Raw genomic sequence first — 23,098 nt, 5'->3', positions numbered from 1 at the left:
CCAAAATCCATTGATCTTTTCTATAAAGTTATACACCACCCAGCGGTGGTGCCAGCATCTATCAACCCAGTGAAGCATACGCGTCCAGATTGGGCGCCCAGCTTCATGGTGCTTGTGTTGGCTTGCCATAAAGCAGAGCTCTGCTTGTTTTTGTTCAGGTGTCTAGCAAATAGTACAGACAATACTGTCCAAACAGCTTACCATAGTGCATCGCGATTATAAAAAAAAAACATTACCTGGTTCAGTAAAGTGACAGCATGACAATAAAGTTTCTAGATGATGACATCGATTCATTACAACACTCCTATAAACGCTATTTCATGGTGTCAGTTTTGTTGCTTGGTCATTAACTTGTACTACTGACTTAAAACTAAGAAAACCTACAACTGTTTAAGACCTAGGCCTAGTCCACACTTAACCGGATTTCTGGGAAAATAGATACATTTTAATGCGCTTTGGCTTTTCATCCACACGAAAACTCAATTTTACATACATAAAAATTATTATTTCTGAAACCTTCAACCAAAGTGGAGATGCAAGAAACACCCTGTATTTGTTTTTGCGTGTGTTAATTGGAAAACAGAGTTTTAGGGTCACACACGTAATAGTCTGCGACAAATAGTGCAGCGCTGATGTCACATGTCCAACCATTGTTGTTGACTTTGTCATGCAGTGGAGGAAATAGAAGTGCTATCACCTAATAAGTATTTAAAAATAGTTCAACTTCTCTATCTGTCCACACAAACGAACCTCTTGGCAAGTTTCATTCCTAACAGGAAGTCGTGGTTGTTTTGAAGGATTCTGATTGGCTGACATAGGTTTAAGCTTTGCAGTACACTGCCCCCTATGTTTGGCATGTTTAAAACAACGCTCAATGGCATATTTGTGTGGATTCATTTGAATGAAAACTTTTCTGAGAATGATCCCGTGTGTTGGGAGATATTTGTTTTTATAAAGATCCGGCTACGTGTGTACATGTCCCTAATTGTTAAACCTTAGTGAAGGACTTGTGGGAGACTTTTTTTTTTTGCACATTGAGACAACTCCCACAATGAACAAGAAGACTAAAGCATTTTAATCGCTCTTCCATATTGAAAAAGGAAACTGTCCCGGCTTCACGTTACCCCTGGCGATTCTAAATGCCAAACATTGGTGAGTGCTTCCTATCTGCAACTGCGGCTTGTCCCCTGTTACCGTTCTAACAAAGGGCCTCAGATGGCCCATAAAGTTAGATTATTGTCATGGTAGGCATAGTGTACCAACTGTTGCTCCTGCTTCCTTCCTGTTTCAGGGAATAATATGTTCCAGCTTTTATTGGAGTTTATTATTGGAAGGGCTCCCTGACAGGTCTGGGAATGCTCTTAATGGGCAGGGTATTGTTAGCCACGGGAGAAAGCTGATGGAAAGGGGGTCTTATAATTCTGAAACACCAGCTGACGGACAGGGAAAAATAAGGGACACAAGTGCCAGGAAAAAGATGGGTCCCTCCTGTCAACCCCTCAGTGGATTGATCTCAGGCTGAAGAGGTGTCAGAACCTGAGCAATAGTAGTCAGAAAAGTGCTATTTCTGTCGGCAAGTTCTGCCGCGTTGGTCACAAGCCGCTCTGATCCCGGTGAAAAATGCTGCGCTGAGAATGCCAAGTGTCTTAAACACATGACAAGAGCAATTTAGAATGATCTTACACTTGGCACTCTCTGGGGGCAAAACAGGGTGTGAGCCCACACTTGAATTAGAGACTAACAGAGATTAATTTAATACTTGGGAGTTTTTAATGCCTTGCACTTTCAAGTCTACAGCGGTTTATTGGATCAGGTTGCCAGCATCTATAAAAATCACACTTAAGACATTAAAAACAAATATCTTCTTTTGGCCTATATAATTATCTGGCAATTTCAGATGCCAGTCTCTCTCTCATTGGCCTGAGATGGATATTGGAACAAAGATGATACAGACGGATGGCAGAGGAAGACATAATTCTGTCAACTTAGGTCTATTCAGTGTGAAGATGCCCAAATTAGGAGTACATTTTTTTTCTCAAAGAAAAAAGCTGATCTTGTTGAATTATTCAATTCAGGATATGTTTCCTATATGTGCTTGCTGAAAAGGCAGCACTGATTTGGAAAAAAGAAGTACCTTACCTTTAAGTAAGAATAAATGTTATAAATGTTAATATTTACTTAACAAAATGTAAATCTAAACAATTTTAAATCCATCATTCTGTGGTGAGAAAGATCATTTAGAAGTGGAACATATTTGAGACACCTGCTAATGGATGTTGTAGTACATTTACCCCAATGCTCAGAGAAATTACCAGAAACAGCTTCATCCTATATCCTAAGGCCTGTCTTAGAATTGTTAATGTTAGTTTGTTACAGGAAAGCTAGAAAAGGCCTGATGGGTTGCCAGAAGAACATCTCTTCTCTCTAGAAAGGAAAGCAGCACAACTGAGAAGTTGCATCTAAATGATTCAGAAAACCTGTGGAACAATGTCCTTCAGACAGATGAGACCAAAGTGGAGATGTGGAATGTAGAAATGAATCTTTACAAATGTCAATAAACTAAAGCAATCTTGTGGCTAACATTCCTCAGCAGTGACCTTAGAGAAAACAGTTGTTGTCAATCAATCTAGGAATTGGTTGTTTGGTAGTATTGAAGTCCAAGATTCTACAGAAAAAAAACATTTGACTTGTGGAAACATTTAAGGCTGATTTTCCAAGACCGGGATGTCCAAACTAATTAACCTCAAGATTAGAATTTTTAAATCATTCAATATGGCTTATTTAAAAAGGGTTCTTGGGGAAAGCTGCTTAGAAAATTATGGTATGGTTTGCAAAGTTGTAACAAATTGAGCTGTAAGACTTCTAGAACAATATCCAACTTACCAACTTGCCCAAAGTAGAGATACTTGGCTGTTCAATTCAATTCAATTTCAATTCAATTCAGTTTATTTATATAGCGCCAATTCACAACACATGTCGTCTCAAGGCACTTCACAAAGTCAGGTACATACACTCACCGGCCACTTTATTAGGTACACCTTGCTAGTACCGGGTTGGACCCCCATTTGCCTTCAGAACTGCCTTAATCCTTCGTGGTATAGATTCAAGGTACTGGAAACATTCCTCAGAGAGTTTGGTCCATATTGACATGATAGCATCACACAGATGCTGCAGATTTGTCAGCTGCACTTTCATGATGCGAATCTCTCATTCCACCACATCCCAAAGGTGCTCTACTGGATTGAGATCTGGTGACTGTGGAGGCCATTTGAGTACAGAGAACTCATTGTCATGTTCCAGAAACCAGTCTGAGATGATTCGTGCTTTATTACATGGTGCGTTTTCCTGCTGAAGGTAACCATCAGAAGATGGGTACACTGTGGTCATAAAGGGATGAACATGGTCTGCAACAATACTCAGGTAGGCTGTGGCGTTGACACGATGCTCAGTTGGTACTAAGAGGCCCAAAGTGTGCCAAGAAAATATTCCCCACACCATTACACCACCACCAAAAGCCTAAACCGTTGATACAAGGCAGGATGGATCCATGCTTTCATGTTGTTGATGACAAATTCTGACCCTACCATCCAAATGTCGCAGCAGAAATCAAGACCAGGTTACGTTTTTTCAATCTTCTATTGTCCAATTTTGGTGAGCCTGTGCGAATTGTAGCCTCAGTTTCCTGTTAGCTGACAGGAGTGGCACCCAGTTTGGTCTTCTGCTGCCTTAGCCCATCTGCCTCAAGGTTTGACGTGTTGTGCATTTAGAGATGCTCTTCTGCATGCCTTGATTGTAACGAGAGGTTATTTGAGTTACTGTTGCCTTTCTATTAGCTCAAACTAGTCTGCCCATACTCCTCTGACCTCTGGCATCAATAAGGCATTTGCGCCCACAGAACCGCCACTCACTGCATATTTTCTCTTTTTTGGACCATTCTCTGTAAACCCTAGAGATGGCAGTGCGTGAAAATCCCAGTAAATCAGCAGTTTCTGAAATACTCTGACCAGCCCGTCTGGCACCAACAACCGTGCCACGTTCAAAGTCACTTAAATCACATTTCTTCCCCATTCTAATGCTCGATTTGAACTGCAGCAGATCGTCTTGACCATGTCTACATGCCTAAATGCATTGAGTTGCTGCCATGTGATTGGCTGATTAGAAATTTGCGTTAATTAGCAGTTGGACAAGTGTACCTGATAAAGTGGCGTGTGAGTGTACATTCCAATTAATCCTAACCACTGAACAGTGCAGTCAAATTCAGTTATTTATTTAAATTGGATAAAACGTTTTTCTATCTAAGGAAACCCAGCAGATTGCATCGAGTCAGAGACTTGTAGCATTCACTCCTCCTGGATGAGTATGTAGCGACAGTGGACAGTCACTGGCGTTGACTTTGCAGCAATCCCTCATGCTGAGAATGCATGTAGCGACAGTGGAGAGGAAAAACTCCCTTTTAACAGGAAGAAACCTCCAGCAGAACCAAGATCAGTGTGAGCAGCCATCTGCCACGACCAACTGGGGATTTGAGAGAACAGAGCAGAGACACAAAAAGAACACAGAAGAACTGATCCAAGAGTACTTTTTATGGGAAGGAAAAGTAAATGTAAATGGATGTAGCTCCTTTAGTCGTTTCACCTAGAAAGAAAGAACAGATAAACTCTGAGCCAGTTTTCAAGATTAGAGTCTGAAAGAGAGCACATAGAGTTAGTTGCAGTAAAAGCTCAGTCAGTAGCTATGTCTAGGAGAGAGAAAGGGTTAAACACTGAAAGACAGGGCCAACTGGATCATCGGTAGAGGGTGAGCAATAAAGTGTTGCCAGCAGAAGCTTGGACAATGCCCCCCTCCAGGGCGGTGTCACAGGTAGACACCGAGTCAGGCCAGGTGTAGCTTCTAGGATGAGAAAAGAGAGAGAACATAAAGTTAAAAGCTGAAATAACAGCAAATAATGCAAAATTGGAGAGTAGTGTGAGAATGTAGCATTATGTCCTCCAGCAGCCTAAGCCTATAGTAGCAAAGCTACAGAGATAGCTCAGGATAACCTAAGGTACTCTAACTATAAGCTTTATTTAAAAAAAAAAAGAAGTTTTAAGCCTAACCTTAAAAGTAGACAGGGTGTCTGCCTCACGGGCTAAAACTGGGAGCTGGTTCCACAGGAGAGAACTCTGATAACTAAAGGATCTGCCTCCCATTCTACTTCTAGAGACTCTAGGAACCACCAGTAAACCTTTTAGTCTGAGAACGAAGTGCTCTGTTAGGAACATATGGAACAATCAGATCTCTGATGTATGATGGAGCTAGATCATTAAGGGCTTTAAATGTGAGGAGGAGAATTTTAAATTCTATTCTGGATTTAACAGGGAGCCAATGAAGGGATGCTAAAACAGGAGAAATATGATCTCTCTTTTTAATTTTCATCAGAACTCTTGCTGCAGCATTTTGAATCAGCTGAAGGCTTTTAACTGCATTTTGTGGACATCCTGATAGTAACGAATTACAATAGTCCAGCCTTGAAGTAACAAATGCATGGACTAGTTTTTCAGCGTCACTCCTGGATAGGATATATCTAATTTTGGCAATGTTCTGGAGATGAAAGAAGGAAATGCTAGAAACCTGTTTAATATGGGATTTAAAAGACATGTCCTGGTCAAACGTAACACCAAGGTTTTTTACTTTATTACCGGAGGTCTATTTAATGCTGTCCAGGTCAAGTGATTGACTAAGTAGTTTCTTTTTCAAAGACTCCGGTTCAAAGACGACAACTACTGTCTTGTCTGCATTAAAATTTGCTGGACCTTAAGAAAGCTGTGCACAAGCAAATATCTGCAAACCTTAAAGAACTGAAGCAACCCTTTATATGAAGGTGGACCAGAATTCCTCCACAGGAAAGTGAGAGTTTTTCCTTCTAAATCGGTTCTACACACTGTTGTATCACGGAGGACTCTGCATTTTGACTTGGTTTCCTTGAAATCAACAATTACAGTTTACTTTGTTTTATATTTACCTTTTCAAGAAATATTATTTATGTTCTTATAAGTTAAGCCATATAATTGAGAAGGTGTACATATTTAGTTTTACTGTTTTATGAGAGTTTGTGGGTACACCACAAGTTTTTCCAGAAGTCCCAGCTAACTTTTAATGTTCCTTTCCAGTTTTTACAAATCATTTTCACCAAGGAGCCAACCATCCAAGTTATCTATCTTCTTTAAAAAACTAGCACAAAATTATGGTTTGAAATCCCAAAGTGAACCTAGAATAAAAGAAACTTTCAGTGCTTTAACAAAAGTAAATGGTTAATTTGTCATTTTTCTTTTAAAGTATTTTAGTTCATTAGCTCAAAACCCAAAACATCAAAGTATGTCTAATCTGGAGAAATGATATTTAACTGAATAAATTAATAGGCAGTGAGAGCTAGCATTTTCCTTTTCAAAAGGAATGGTGTTTTGTAATGTTTTATGTCTGGATGTGTTGTTTGTCGTCAACTTCGACTCACTGGTCTATGAATACCCAAGATGTAAAATCCCGCTAATGCTAATCCACTATATTTTTAATATGCAGTTTTTAACATTGGTAATGAATCAAACCCTAATATCTTCTGGTAATACGATTAGAAATTGTCCTTAAAGGTGTGCACTTTTTTCAAAGAAATAGAAGAGATCATTGGTTTATTTTTTTCAAGTGACATGTTTCATCATCAGCCAAGGTAGTGCTTAAAACATCTGACACAGGTTTAGCTAGTGCGTTGTGACAAATAATTGGATTACAAGGTCCAGATTGAACTGAGGACTATTGTTGGGGCCTCTGATACTTACCCCCTGTGGTTAAAGCCCTAAGAAAGCTGTTTCTTCCAAACTGACGGATCCGAAGGCCATGTAGATGGATTTTTCTTTTCACTCCCTTTCATCAAACGTTAAATCTCAGCTTTCCAACTGCTCAGATTGTGACTATGGCGTCTTTTTGTGTATATTCACGTATCCAATCTGTACATTTTCTGCAGGGCTTATTTTATTCATGTTGGGAGAAAAAAATAAAATAACACATAGATTTGTTTTGGCATATCCAGCCTTCAGCAGAGCGTGTAAAATCAATTCAACGAAGAGTCTGTACAGACTCACATGTCTGCAAAATCCACGCTCACACTGCAAAACATTAGTGCTGCTCCTGTTCCTCACTGCTCCTTATTTTCTTTACCTCTTTGTTTGACCAATGTTTCACTTCAGCATTCAGGCTCTACCTTGTTAACAGAAAATCTGAACATTCAGAACAGCATGAGAGATACTACTGTAGGGTCTCCTTTTGTTGGCCTTTCTGCTGTCCTTTTTGTAATTTTCTTTCCCTACATTGCCACATTGAAGGAGAAGTTTCTTGACAGCTATTAAATGAATGAGCACATTGAATGCTTGGATTTATGCAGTAAATATAAATTTGCTTTCTGGAGCTGTGTACATCTTTCTGGTTCCAAGATTTGATTCAGTCACAACTCTTGCATGTAAGATCAAGGTGAATTGGCCAGTTTACCTTCGACCGACTTTAATTGGTGATCCACAGGTCAAATATATAAAAAACTGATTTTTTTTTCTATTCATTACGCTAATCAAAACGAAGAACATTCACTATTTATTTATCCACACAGCTATAGTATATTGAAGCAGGGCCTTAAACTTAGTAAAAGATGAGAAATGTAAAAAAGTTGTCTTGTGCATCAATACAAACTTAGTAAGCCTTTTATTCTTCTATATGGACTGATATGGAGTCTGCTGATCTGAGCATGTGGAGTGTGTGGGTGGCTTGCAAAGTGTGTTATTTGGTTACATATGATATAAAATATCTGCTTAGCCCATCTTTAAATCAGCCAGTTTTCAATCTTTTTCAGTATCTCAAATCACAGCACTTAGTACTGGTAGCTACCTAGCTAAAGCTTTAGCTTGGTAAAGCAACATCTTTACAGATTACAGTAGATTTGTGGCAATGCTTAATACTCAGTTTTCCATGGAATGAACCAACAGGGGAATCTATTATCTGCATGTCTCTGTTCTCCAAACTCACCTGAGTTTTAAAGCTGCAGTGGACTTCAGTAACAAATCCATCCTTGCTAGTAAGGCACATCCATGGTTCATGATACCTCAGAGTGCATTTTTCTGAACAGATGAATCCTGTTTAATACCTCCTGTACGTGTCCCTGGTGAAAACAATTGAACGTCATACAGCCTGTCTGCTTTCAGAGTCCCCTGTGCATCAGCTCGCAGATTGAGGATAAAGTAATTAACGCGTTTAAACACAAAACCTTTGTCCACTTGCTGACAGCACCTAATCTGGATTGAATATGTATCGGGCAAACAAGACAATTCCTTCATCTCTTTTCACTCAATCCCAGTTCTGACCACTGAATAGTAGGGCTTATATTTGGTGATTTCTACCTTCTCCTGAGGTTTTTACATGGCCCACCAACAATGTGTACCAACAGTACATCATGAAAACTCCCATTCATTTCGAGTTTCAAATGTCAAACGAATAACAGAAAACAAGTCTGCAAGTAAAACCACAAGCAGGTAAAAGAAATTAAAACAGGTTTTACAAGTTACATTGGGGGCTTAGATGTGAAAATAAAACCCACGGATAGATGGTTTAATATAGTGTTGCACTTATTGTGTAAATCATTGAATTGCATGGAGGTGTGTCATTGGTGAAGTTTGTTTTTTCCCTTTCAGAAGGAAAATCTTTTGGGGAACATCATACATCACACATTCATAAGTCAGTTAATTATTTAATGATCTTCTGTCGTTTTCTGTTGCTATGAGATGACTTTTCATCATGTTAATCTTTACTCTGTTGGCACCATAAATTGCTGTTTTAGCCTGCTTTAAACATATTTTTAGTGTCCTTTCTTTATTCTTGGAAAACGATCTACTTGATGTGGTAGCTGCCCAGCACAAGCTCCGCCTCTCTGCCATTGGCCACTGAAGCAGCTCAGTTTAACCACTAACCATGTGGAGACTTAAGCTGTAATTACCCATGAAGTGTTTATACTGCTCTGCTGTCCTCACACCCACAAATCATGCTCCTCTTCTTTATCTAAGCAGCACTTGTTCTGTTGGGAACATATCGGCTCTCTGCATTACAGCTGTAACTTTAAACACTATTTTCCACTTTATTTCAGCTTTGTTTTCATAATTTACTCGTCAGAGACAGTGAACATGCAGAGACTTGGCCCACTTTTCGTCTGGCCTTGGCCTACTTGCCTGAACTCTTCAATGTTGTTTCTGCTCCTTCTCCCGTCTCAGATCCCTCCCTCCTCTCTTTCTCGTCCCCCTCAGAGGAGTTTTGCTGATATTCTCTGTCACAATCCTGACACAGCACTTCCTTGGTCTCGGCTCTCTCCTGCCCGGGGCTCTGACTGCTTCTTTTGGACAATGCCCATCTTTGTTTGCGTCTCACCCCCTTCGTTTCAGGAATCCAGGCATTGCTGGTAACCACTGGTGGATCAGAATGATGAGATCACCGACTGTTTGGCCTGCCCTTGCTATTACCACCAATGCCTCCTGAAACAATGGGAGCTTTCTCCTTAGGGCTAATATGAGCCTCCAGACAGACGTTTATGGAGACAAGCTATTGCAAGTCAGAGACATCCTGGTTTTGTTATCTAAATGTTACTGGCATTAACGGTTAATTCCAGTCATAGTTAATCCTCCTACTCACCGGATACATATTTAAACATCCTAATTTTTGTTTAGGTTGATCTGCATTTTCTCATGCTTCAGTGTGGCCAAGTTACAAAAATACTTTGGCAGGACGGTTATGTCATCAGGTCTCCAAGGCTTGTCAGTTTAGTTTGAAAGCAGTCCTTTACTTTCAGAATGAGTTGAGGGGAGAAATCACTTTCATTTTTAGGTCTAATTGGAAAGCCACATTTCCCAGGAAACTTCTCTTGGTTTCCTCTTTTTGTCATCTGTCTGTTCACATAGAGTGGATCACCCCTGTACACACCCCTGTTAAAATGCTAGTTCTTTATGATGTAAAGTAGAAACCGTAATAAATTATTTGTTTTTCCCCCTTATGAATTATACAGGATATATTTTCTGTTAAAGATGAAGTTTTTTTTTACATCATTTATCATCGTCTCATCTTTTCACATCACAAGTATCTTAAATTTCAGCAGGACTGCAGAAATGTTTAGAAGTGATAAAAGATTTCTGATTTTCAAAATCCATCTTTCTCCAAACTTTACCATCTATCTTAAAACTAGAGTTTTTTTGCTGGTTAAAATCAAATTAAGTTAATCATTCAAGGTTCAAATGGGGCTTGATTTGCATGTGAGACATGCACATTGCAAGCAACTGAGAGTTTCAAGACATTTCAAGAGTGTAGTCATTCATGGTTTTTGACACGTAGTAAATTCTCCACTGTTGTAAATATCATTGCTGTTTACAGCTAGAGTAAAATAAAATGTGCCGAATGGTCAGGTCAATGTTCCAGTACTTTTCCATATCAGCCTAAATCAGGACATCCTTTAGCACAACCTGCTTCCTTTATGCTCTTTTAATAGGAGTAAGTCTTTGTCATGATCAGGCTTTTTTCCTCCTTTTGGGACACATTTGTTTTCAGTTACTTTATTTTTCCCGGATCCTCATACAACACTATGTTGTGCTCTTTATAGTTATAACACTTTGACGTTGCTTTTCCAAAAGTTAACATATTAGAAATAAATTGTCCAAAAAATAGATTCTCATGAATTCCAGGTGCATACATGTAAATGTAATTAGCACTATAAGCAGTTTAAAAAAATTACCTGCCTGCTTTGGCCTAATCGATCATCAAAAGGCCCAGACAGTGCTCAGTAGAATACCGTTTTAATTACTTTTTTTTTGTTTATCCCATCTTCTCCAGCACTTGGTCGACTGGGATGCTGGAAACCCAGAGTGTTTGCTTCAGCTGGTGAAAGAGCTCATCCAGCAGTACCATCAGTACCAGTGCCAACGCCTGCGCGAAAGCTCCAGACTGCTGTTTGAGTACGATAGCCTGCTGGAAGATCCGAGCTACGGACGGAACTTGGAGATTTACGCCGGACGGAAAAACACCTGGGTAAAAACTTTTATGAAGTCATGAGGTATTACACAAGCAGGGTTATGAAAAAAGGTAAAAAGATTGCCCACACGTAATGTTGGCTAAAAACAAGTCCCATGGCTGTTGTTTTGTAATATTCTAGTGTTACAATATAAAAGAGGAAGCTTATAAAAAAATCAACAGGAAACAACACGTAAAAAAAAACTTCCTGTTTCCTGCTTCAAAGATTTATCTGACACTTGAGAATCATTTGTTTTTTAATTGAGGCATGGTACATGCCTGGCCCATGTGTCTTTATGGATAAAAATAAAAAAATATGGAAAAAGAAGCCACAAAAACCTGACTGGAAGAGTTCCTTGTTGGAAATGTTTAGGGCCAGCAATTTACAGCCACCTCTGCCTCAAGAAGACTGGAAAAATGAAAAAAATAAAAAGTTAATCTTTACAACATTTCCTGAATTTGTTTTACTGTTAGGTTTTTCTTTTTCTGTCAAAAATGTCTACTAGGATTTATTTGAATTTTTCCTTTGTTGTGTATGTTTAGAACAGGAAATCAATTAAGAAACAATGAAAATAAAGTAGACTACTTTATTACCCTCTTATTTAAAAAATAAATAAGCAATTTGGGTTACTAAAAAAAAGAAGTTAATTTGTGCAACAAAACAAATGAATAAGAACTCAGTATTTTGCAATTATGTTAATAGCAAAGAAGCATGTTTTTCTCTATATTTAAAGAAAAACTTCCTTCATTAGTAAGCTCCAGATATCACTTTTCAAGTTTGATGACTTAGTTCTTCATTCTTTTCTGAGGCTGTTTTATAAAGTAGTTTTCCTGCTTCAGGTAGACATCTACTTTTCTCTTTAAAAAATGTGGTGTTCATGCTCTAACATGTCTTATCATTAGTATTTTTTTTCCTAAGGCCTTTTCGAAACAGGAAAACGCTTTTCTCTCCAACAATATCGAAACTTAAACTCCTTCTCTGCTGCTTGTTAAATGGTAGCGGACCTTACGGAGTGGCATGGACAGACTTCTGAGTGCCTGATAACGGGGTTCGGCCTGTCACGGCATCTGCTGACAGGGGCTCTTACACCATGTCGTGTGTTGTCATGTCACCATAGTAATGCTGATCTGTTAATGGTATAATGTAGAAACAAGTCTTGGTTTAGCTTTAATGTCTTCATCTTGCAGGAACTGCTGACACACTCCCGCCACATGAGATCTAGTATTGTCCTGCATTAGGAGGAACCCAGGGTCAACCTCACCAGCATATGGTCTCACAAGGGGTCTGAGGATCTTACCTTGGTACTTAATGGCAGTCAGGCTACCTCTGGCGAGCCATGCCGCCCTCCAAAGAAATGCCACCCCACACCATTACTGGCCCACTGCCAAACCAGTCATGCTGAAGGATGTTGCAGGCAGCAGATCGCTCTCCACGGTGTCTCCATACTGTCACGTCTCTCACATGTGCTCAGTGTGAACCTGCTTTCATCTGTGAAGAGCACAGGGCGCCAGTGGCAAATTTGCCAATCCTGGTGTTCTCTGGCAAATGCCAAGCGTCCTGCACGGTGTTGGGCTGTGACCACAACCCCCATTTGTGGACGTCGGGCCCTCATACCATCCTCATGGAGTCGGTTTCTAACCGTTTGTGCAGACACATGCACATTTGTGGCCTGCTGGAGGTAATTTTGCAGGGCTCTGGCAGTGTTCCTCCTGTTCCTCCTTGCACAAAGGTGGAGGTAGCGGTCCTGCTGCTGGGTTGTTGCCCTCCTACGGCCTCCTCCACGTCTCCTGGTGTACTGGCCTGCCTCCTGGTAGCGCCTCCAGGCTCTGGACACTACGCTGACAGACACAGCAAACCTTCTTGCCACAGCTAGCATTGATGTGCCATCCTGGATGAGCTGCACTACCTGAGCCACTTGTGTGGGTTGTAGAGTCCGTCTCATGCTACCACGAGTGTGAAAGCACAACCAACATTCAAAAGAGACCAAAACATCAGCCAGAAAGCATAAGTACTGAGAAGTGGTCTGTGGTCCCCACCTGCAGAACCACTCCTTTATTGAGTGTGTCTTGCTAATTGCTAAAGATTTCCCCCTGTTGTCTATTCCATTTGTACAACATCTGTGAAATTGATTGTCAATCAGTGTTGCTTCCTAAGTGGACAGTTTGATTTCACAGAAGTTTGATTTACTCTGAGTTATATTGTGTTGTTTAAGTGTTCCCTTTATTTTTGTTTGAGCAGTGTACATTAATATCAGAAAGGTTCAAGTGCCCTCCTCACATGACACTCTTTCCAGGGGGTGCACCTCACAGTTTGAGAATCGCTGCATTAAACTGATGGAGACCGTTGCCTAGCCTATAAGATATATGGTAAAAAAAAAAAAGAAAGTTTTCCCCTGAAAAATCTTTTTATTGTTACCTTAAACATTTAAAAGTTTTGAAAACAAAGTCACATAATTAATGGTTAGGATATATATATAATTTTTCAAGAATAAAATGTTAAACTGTTGAGTAGTTAGACTGTGATTTCTGAATTCTATTCACTAATGTTGAATAGTGTTTTTTGTTTCTCTATGTCTATTTATATATCTCAAAGAAATAGTTCAGGAATTTTAAAATGAGGTTGTTTTAAAAGGTTCTTCTCAATAACTCTCATAGCATCTGTAGTTGGTATAAATCCAGATTTGTTAGTCCTAGACTCTGAAGGTTAGTCCAGGATGGCTACCAAGACTTCTACCATTTTTAAAAATACTCTGGTCTTCATGTTAATGCTGATTTATGACCCTTTAAAGCACTGTCATGTGTTTATTACATGGTTATTTCCATAGAAGCCAGTGACGATCTACACAGAAAGTAGATGTTAGGGGTGGTGCGGTAACGGTGATAAGTACGGAATATTGATTTAGAAAATGAATACGAACACAGGAAGTGGCTGGGTATTTAATGAGAAATCTAAATATAATCTGTTGTTATACAAAACTTAAATTTCATTTTGGATTTATTTTATGTTGTTTCTTGTATTTATTTGAAATTCTCCACTTCTGTTTCATGTGTTTCCAGACCGGAGAGTTTTCAGCCCGTTTCCTCCTTAAACTCCCAGTGGACTTCAGCAACATCCCAGTTTATCTTCTCAAGGTATTTACCCACCAACTTGGAAAAAACACATCAAGCATGAGCCCTTATCAAAACGCACACTTCCTGCATGCTGTACAGATGCTGCTGCAGACTCCAGGATTAGCCATTACATGAGCTGTTCTAAGTTATTACAAGTGTGCATTTGTTTACATGTATGTGTTTCAGTGCGTTTTGAATGTTTGCGTCGTTAACAGAGGGATTTATTCAAATGAACTACTGTGCAGCTGTGTGTGTTTGTGCACAGGCCTCAGTGTCGAGGGGCTGTGAGTTGACTAATCAGCAACTGTCACTGTGGATCTGCTCTGAACCGCGTGGTGTCTGCAGGCAGCCTAGCCTGAACACACCATACACACCCACACACACACACGCATACTCACACACACTGGATGTATCTATAAATATTTCTATGTCTGTCTCCATTCCATCTTTCTTTTCCCTCGCTGATGATCTTTAGTGGCCGGAGGCCTCCACTCTCCGGCCTCTTCCAGCCTGGCTTCGACCTGTGATGGTAAACATACGGGAAACGGCAACCATCATCAGCTTTATCTGTCAAACCTGAAGCCCCGAGACTAGTCTCCCTCTTTTAGCAGGCTGTGAATGGGGCTCATCAAGTCAGTCACATTTCACAGCCACATTTCCACTCCTTCTGGGAATTTGATTCCATTTATTTTTGTCTCTGTGCGATTTTAGCCAAGAAAAAGATTTAAACCTAGCCCTGAAGGAAGCTTTATTGGCGACATGCTTGCTGTCACTTGCAGAAGCAATGCACACATTCACTGACCTTTAACTAGTGGGTGGTGGTGGCCCTAAAAGCTGTGAAACATTGTTGTCAAATAACTCAAAAATATTCAGCTTTTAAAAAAATAATAAACCAAATCTTGGATATGTATTAATATTCCTGACACTCTTATCATATATAATTTTTTTTATGTACGCTCTCAGTATTGCATTGTATTTGGCAGCTGGGGTATACATAGTATCAGTAAGGGAGTGCTTGAAGACTTGAAGAAAGAAAAGTAATGAACATCATCATCCCACACCTTGTCCACCTACGCATTCCAGGAGAACAGGCCCATGCGGCATACAGGCTGAACTGGACTGCATCCCAAACCCAATGACCTGAATTTTCATTTTGACAGTTGTCATGTGATTGCTTCTGTCAGTGTGTGTGCTTTCTTGAGTCAATTGTTTCCATGCATTGCACATTTCTGCTCTGCATGCAGTTCTGTAGTGTTGCAGGGCAGCTGAACTGTAATTAATTTATTCCTGCAATGGCCTCAGACTGGGCAGATGAAAACACTGTATATAATCCCACATAAAAAAGCAATGGAACCACAAGTTTAATACACAGTGGATTATACCTCATGCACAACATTTGTATGAAATATGTGCATGTTCTTAGCCGCACAACTTAAACTCGACTAGTTGGTCAAAGCTGAAACCAAGCAAGACTCAATTGATTAACATAATTTTCTTTCTTTTTTCTATGTTCTGAAACTGAAAAAGTGCACTAAGTGGCTACTAGAAAATGCCAGAAATCTAACATATTTTATTTTACTTAACTGGCCAAAAAAAAAAAAACAGCATAGCATAAAATTTTTTTTAAATTGAATGCTATGTAAAGGACTGCATGGTTTTATCTTGTACTGTCATGCATTTTCATTGGAGGGCAATTAGGCACTTTTGGCCACAAAGATGTCTAGAAGGAGTATTTGGTGCTATATGTAAATTATATAAATCACCTCTTCTCGTTGTGCAGCGTTTTCTGCCACACCTTTTCCTTCCCACAGACTTCCCACTGAGGTGCCTTGATACAGCACTCTGGGAACAGCCTATTCGTTCAGAAATTTCTTTCTGTGTCTTACCCTCTTGCTTGAGGGTGTCAATAGTGGCCTTCTGGACAGCAGTCAGGTCGGCAGTCTTACCCATGATTTGGGTTTTGAGTGATGAACCAGGCTGGGAATTTTAAAGGCCTCAGGAATCTTTTGCAGGTGTTTAGAGTTAACTTGTTGATTCAGATGATTAGGTTCATAGCTCGTTTAGAGACCCTTTTAATGATATGCTAATTTTGTGAGATAGGAATTTTGGGTTTTCATGAGCTGTATGCCAAAATCATCCGTATTAAGACAATAAAAGACCTGAAATATTTCAGTTAGTGTGCAATGAATCTAAAATATATGAATGTTAAATTTTCATCATTACATTATGGAAAATAATGAACTTTATCACAATATGCTAATATTTTGAGAAGGACCTGTATATAACAAATTCTAAATGATTAATTTGGAATTTAAAGGGTTTAAATCTGTAAACGGTACAATATTTGGGAGTTTTGAACGATTCTGTAGCAGAAAAAAAATGACATCAGATTTTCTGATGTGCACCTTTTACAAAAGTGAGGAACAGCAGTTAAGATTTGCAAGAAATTGAGGACACTCCTGAAACACTCCTGTCTGGAGCCAATTTTAAGCCCATTTGTGACCCAGGTGGGCTCTATGTGTTTCCATCAGAAGCAAAATCTTGCTAAATACTACATTAGCGATGGCAGTGTTATCTAATAAATTGTTAATAAAAGCAACTTTGTGAGTGATGATTATCTTTTTTAAGAACTTTACCCTTAACTGGATGTGCTTTACCGTAGGGGCTAACTGAGCCTAGCTCATTGTAACAGCAAGAATTATAGTTTTATTTAGGAGGTAACAATAGTAACACGTCTAAGGCCCATATGGGTCCCATCTTTTACCTTAGGTTGTTCTGAATGAAACCTATATGAGGAACACACATGGGGCAAATGTTTAACCACAGACAATCTGGAGTTCATTTTTTCAGCCCATGTATGGCTCACATGGGCCCCATGAGTAAATATAGAATACAAATAATGCTAGCATGGCCTTGGTGAAACACCCAGATTCCTAATTGACAGTTTAGTGCACAAGCTCATTCAAAAACACAACATTATACAGTGGCATTATTTGATGATAAATGTTGGCTATACTTTCTTGGGTAACTAATCTTTGCTCTTGTACTCTCTGCAAACATTTGCTGATGCCTCCTGAATACAGTTTGAAACAGAATTAGTTTTACAGGCCAAGTTTGTGCACACAAACAAGAAACTATTGTCAGTCAGTCATTTTCTACCATTTATTCCATAGTGGGTCGCGGGGGAGCTGGTGCCTATCTCCAGCAGTCTATGGGCGAGAGGCAGGGTACACCCTGGACAGGTCGCCAGTCCATCGCAGGGCAACACACAAACAACCACACACACACTCATACACCTAAGGGCAATTTAGAGAGACCAATTAATCTAACATGCATGTCTTTGGACTGTGGGAGGAAGCCGGAGTACCCTGTGAGAACCCACGCATGCACGGGGAGAACATGCAAACTCCATGCAGAAAGACCCCAGGCCGGGAATCGAACCCAGGACCTTCTTGCTACAAGGCAACAGTGCTACCAACTGTCCCACCGTGCAGCCCGAAAACTATTGTATTGTTTTATATTTAAACCATTTGTTGCAGGCACAGGTACCTTTTTTATTTCAGAACATATCAAAAAACATTGGTTAATCAATTGAGTTTGCTTGATTTTAGTAAAGTTGGTTAAAAAGTGGTACCCATATGAACGCGTTGTACAATTTGAACCAACTTTCTGAATACCAATTTAAGACACCACTTAGATCAACATAAGGTTCAGATATGGGATGTGTTAAGTCCCAAGTTTATAATTTACCGGTTTCCCAATATTCTTTACTTCAAAATAAAAGGTTTTTCTTGTTAAATTGCAATGTGTCTCTTTGAATTCCACACCCTTGATCCTTGTACATGCAAACTATTCAAACCCCGGGCCACATCAAAATTGACAAACATACTTCAGAGATGCGACAGGGCTTGATGTTGCATAAAGTCCGCTTCCTTTCCTAACCTTTAGATCTGCTTAACATGCATTTTTCAATATCCCAACATACATAGCAAAATAGGAAACAGTAAGACAGCATCTTTAGTCTGGCTTATTTTTAGATGGGTTTAACAATTACCAGTATGAAATTGGATGTGTCTGTTACTGAAATCGGATAAACCGCCTGTTAATTGCTAGGTGCAGCAGCTCCTAACAAATTTTTTTTAATGCTGATTTACTTTTGTTCTTAAATAGTAATTCATGCCCATTTAAATGTCCAATTTTTACAAACCAGTCACAAGTAAAGTAATCAAGAAGTAGCTTCAGAGTGAGAATATCAGCCATCAGCCAGGTGCTTTAGGTAGAGGTTGGACTGTTGACCCTGATTTTAATCAACCTTCTAAAAAATTCCATGGATGTCCTTGCTTGAGGAACGTTGGTTTGGCAGTGAAGCAGAAATCTGTTCAGACACAAGCTACCATGCTCTGCTAGTGAATGCCGAGATGTTGCTGGTGGGCACCGAGCCGTGGAGGACGACCATTACCTGAAGCGAAGCATCCACATGGTCTGAGCTCACGACAGTGGACATGTTTACCTTCCTGCATGGACCATCTAGCCTTGGGGAGGAGGGAGGGGAGCTAGTTTTTTTATTTTATTATTTTCAAAGGTGGGGGGGGGGGACCCCCTCTGAGTCTGAGTGAAAGAGTGGGAAGGACGCTGAGAGCGGACATGAGGGGAAGTGAGTTGCACACTGATGGATGTTGGCAGTTTCTTCTTCTTTAAAGGCCATATAGTCGTATTGGGCACTATTTCAGTGTCTCAGTCTTTGATCGTACCTTGAGCTCTTCCTCGTCACCACTTTGGAATCGCAGTACCTTGCACCCTTGGACTGAGCCACTTTTCTCTACAGTAAATAAATAGGCCTGTATATAAATGTATAAATAAAACTAAAAAATATAATAAAAAACTCTGTAAAGTACAAGTGCAGCTGCAGCTTATCTCTTGTCCCCTCTCATGAGCGTGGAAAGACGCCACATTCGTGACTGAGCCCTCTGCTCTCGCTTCACTTGAGCTTTGTCTCCCCCACAAGCAGTGACCCGTGTCACCGGCTCTGAAGTGACTGCAGTTTTTGTGTGTTTGCATGTGCGACAGAAAAAGATTGATGCGCTTTGGGTCCTCGAGCAGCTGTCGTTGGTTGTTCGGGGCGTTTGCTGTGGTGTATGTTTTTGTTTGCACTGGGATATGAATGCATGATGATTGGTTTTAGTTTTTGCTGGCTGCAGGAACGTTTCTCTGGAGGTCTTACCCTTGACCTTGTGTGTTTCTACCCCAGGAATCAGGGGCTGAACAAAGTACTGGAGAGATATTTACAAGAAACAATATATATTAAATTTTTTTTTTTTATATTCTTATGTAATTCTTTTTATTGCTGTTGTTTTCGGTACAAACTCTCATAGGTTTCAAAATAAAGGTTGATTAAGAATTTGAAGTAATCAATTGTGCCATTCAATAACCCTGGTTGCAGTCCTTTATTTCTTTGTATGCATCCATCCATCCATCCATCTTTTTGCAGGACCTATACATGTATACTGTATATATGATAATTTGCCATAAACCTTTTGAGAACTGCACAAATCTTGTGTTAAACTTTAGTTATTAGGGGGGTGGAGGGTTACACTAGCTTTCCTAAAAAGTTTGGTTTTGGATGGGCTCCGTTTACATCACATTTTAGTTGGCTATGCACATTTTCTTTCCCAGAAAGGCTTCCAGGGAGTTTTGGTATGAGACTCATAATCTAAAGAAATATATTTATTACAGTCATGTTGTTTTGCTTAAAATGCAGCTTAAAACTTTATTTTCAAGGAATTGTTGCAGACCTCCTGCTGAAATGCCTGCTTCTTATATAAGACATTTAAACTAGCTCATTTTGGTAAGATCTATTACAATACATATGCATTGCACGCATTCATTGTCAGATACAAAAATATATTATCTTGGTTTGCCTTATATTTTACACTGGAAAAAGTGTTGTTACCTTACTTCCCATCATTACACAGTGAGTTGTGCTCATTATCTAAACATGACTATTTACTTAAATGTTCTCTCACTACGTAATCTGCTTCTGCTCAGTTTGGAACCTGCTCTGTCCTTCCTGCTAAGCATTTCCTTTCCCCACTTTCCCTCTGGTAAAACCGACCCGAGGGATGTTAGCACCAAGCCCTGGGCATCCCTGCATGGCTGTTTAGTCTGTACAAGCTATTCATGCTTCAGCAAGAGCTCTTGTATCTAATTATTTGTACTCTAATTATTTTTGGTGGCACACCCTCATAGCCCCTTCCCCCCGCCACACGTGCTCACTTTAATTTTCAGAGATCAACAGGCAGCAGCTGACGGGGGGGCTGACTTCTCCATTTAAAATAAAAAAATATATATATATATTTTTACCCATGTAATCAAGACTCAAATCAGCATTCAACATACGTTATATCCCTAAACTTTGATAAAATTTAATTAATTGGTCTGAGTTTACAATCTTGATTTCTTCTTTATAGCAGGTGTTTGCAACTCCAGTCCTCAAGTGCCACTGTCATGCAACTGTTGCATACTTGCTCCAACACACCTGAATCAATGGCTGAATTACCTTTTTGGCATGTGAGCAGGTTTTCCAAAGGCCTGATTAGCCTGATTCTTTGATTCAGTTGTGTTGGAGCAGGGATGCATCCAAAAATTGCAGGGCAGTGGCACTCGAGAGACTGGAGTTGCAGAAATGTTATATGAAATAGAATAGAAATAACCTTTATTGTCGCTTAGTGGGGAAATTCAGGTGTACCAGCAGCAAAGTGACAGGCAAGTTGAAACATGCAGGTAAGGTAAACCAAGGTAAACATATACAAGCAGAAAGTAGAAATAAGAGGCTGCGCAGTATAGGCAAATTTACACCACAAAAAAAAAATACTGTGCAGTCATTAAAAATAGCACACTCAGATTCAAAGAAATGTGAAACTAAGTAGGATTATTTAAAAAAAAATTACAACACGTGCATGTATATTTATGCATAAAAAGCAACAACAAATTATTTACAGAAAGTGAAAAAAAGCTTTCCAAGCAACAGCAGGGATGTAAACATGTACTGAGTTTGTTGGGAGCAGTGATGGATGAGCTTATCTGTTTCCTCTCAGCTATAGATAAGCTGCTTGACCAACATATTACACCATAGAAGGTAGCTGGTGCCACCAAAGTGTCAAAAAGAGCTTCAGGAGCCCACCCTGCACTCCTAAAGACCCCAGATTTCTCAGCAGGTAGAGTTTAGGGCCATTTTTAACGATCTCCCACCTCTGTGACAGTATGTTGAGACCCCCCTCCCCTCACTCAGAGGCACTCTGGAGCTGAAGACCGACTGAAGGTCTTGCATCACTGGTTTCCTTACCTGTGACGTGTTTACTTTGTCATTGTGATAAAACTTCACAGCCACATTATTACTGCTCATGAAGTTAAAGAATAAAGCCAGAACTATTGATCAAAACATTTTTAAGATACTATACCATAAATGTTTTTTTTTCCTAAAACATTTTCTCTGAAAATCAACATGGTTTAGTAAAGAAGTATGGATTCCCAGGGCAGGATTTCACAAAATAATAGTTTTTGTAAAGCACACTGAAGAATACCAGCAAGTTAATTCTGCTCTGTGGGTCCATGACATCACAAAAGACACAAGAATCCAGCAGGCGTTACCAAACATTGTGGTGGACGAGTGACTGTAAACCATTTGACGTGGATATTGAAGCATTTCAGTTGCAATGGGTTCAGCCTTATGTGTTTGACTCCAGTTGGCGATGACTGATTGTCTTCTTATCGAATCAGTTTATGTTCCTGTTTGAACGTTTCATTCTAATTGTTTTCTGTGCCTAAAACAAGGAATTGTATCACCATCAAATCTGAGTTTTGTTGTTGCCAAATTTTTCCGGAAACCGCACGGCGTTCTCATTTACAACTAAGATGTTCTGGTGCAACCATACAGAGCACAAAAAAACACCTTTGAAGGATACATTTAATTAACATGCGGATATAGAACAAGAGATGAACGTACTCTACAGATGTCTGCTCAGTAGCCTTATGTGATGTCACCAGAGGTATGTGCACATGAAAGCTTGTTTTAGGGGGATTGAGTTTATATTTATTTCAAAATTTACAACACAATGGCTAAGCCAACAGATGACCATGACATGCTATTTATAGGTGACAAAATGCATCTGATGAGAGTTTGATTGATTTTAGAGAAAAGTCTGGCTTAAAGCTTTAAAGGATTATCTGTGTCTGGCTGCTTGGAAGGGAAATGTTAAATGAAACATGAGTCAGGACTCTTGCAGAGAGCACAATGTATCATTTTTTTCCTTTTAGCTTTTCAGACTTAGCTTGGAAAACACAGAACAAGGCTATTGTTTCAAAACATATCACGTACTAGATTTAAAGAGGTGGTATCTGTAATATGCTTTTATATTTCATAAGGTTTCATAAGGTTATTAACTTTTGTTAAGGTGTTTACATTTCTTTTATAAGATGTAATCTGATTTAATTTTACCCAGAAAGTGAAAGTTCCAAGTTGCTTGTTGTAAAAAAACAAAAACAAAATCACAGTAAGGTTCCTAGAATTCAGAAGTCCATGTGGAAAAGTGTTCTCACCAACTCCAACTTCAAAATCCAACATGGCTGCCTTGGTGATGATTGCAATAAAATCAGATCATTTTCTTTCAAGCTTGACAAAATCTTTCACATAAACAGTAGCATACCGATTCTTTTACTGAAATCTTGCAAGTCTTTATATTTCTAGTTAGGTTGGTTACTTAACTAGAAATATAAGCAAATCCCACTGGTTTCAAACTTGCAAGTGGAGCGTTGTTAAATTGGGTTTGATTTCATTCTTAGATCCAATTTTGACTTTAGAGGAAAATGAAACACTGACTAGACAATTAGTTCAAATTTACCCAAAATTCCCTCTGTGAACCACTTAAGGCAG

At 39.4% G+C, this 23,098-nt stretch overlaps 1 protein-coding gene across 1 annotated transcript in view; it reads left to right on the top strand.

Moving 5' to 3' along the window:
- The window catches only part of babam2 (BRISC and BRCA1 A complex member 2), a 107,193-nt gene that overhangs the window by 25,093 nt on the left and 59,002 nt on the right, over positions 1–23,098 (top strand). Inside the window, exons 5-6 of the mRNA XM_047345094.1 lie at positions 10,882–11,076; positions 14,116–14,190. Coding sequence (XP_047201050.1) covers positions 10,882–11,076; positions 14,116–14,190 — 270 coding nt within the window. The remainder of the gene's footprint in view (positions 1–10,881; positions 11,077–14,115; positions 14,191–23,098) is intronic.

This window comes from Girardinichthys multiradiatus, chromosome 19 (assembly GCF_021462225.1).
Source record: "Girardinichthys multiradiatus isolate DD_20200921_A chromosome 19, DD_fGirMul_XY1, whole genome shotgun sequence".
NCBI lineage: Eukaryota > Metazoa > Chordata > Actinopteri > Cyprinodontiformes > Goodeidae > Girardinichthys > Girardinichthys multiradiatus.
Note: the sequence above shows the minus strand (reverse complement) of the source record. Positions and strands in the feature narration are given on the sequence as shown.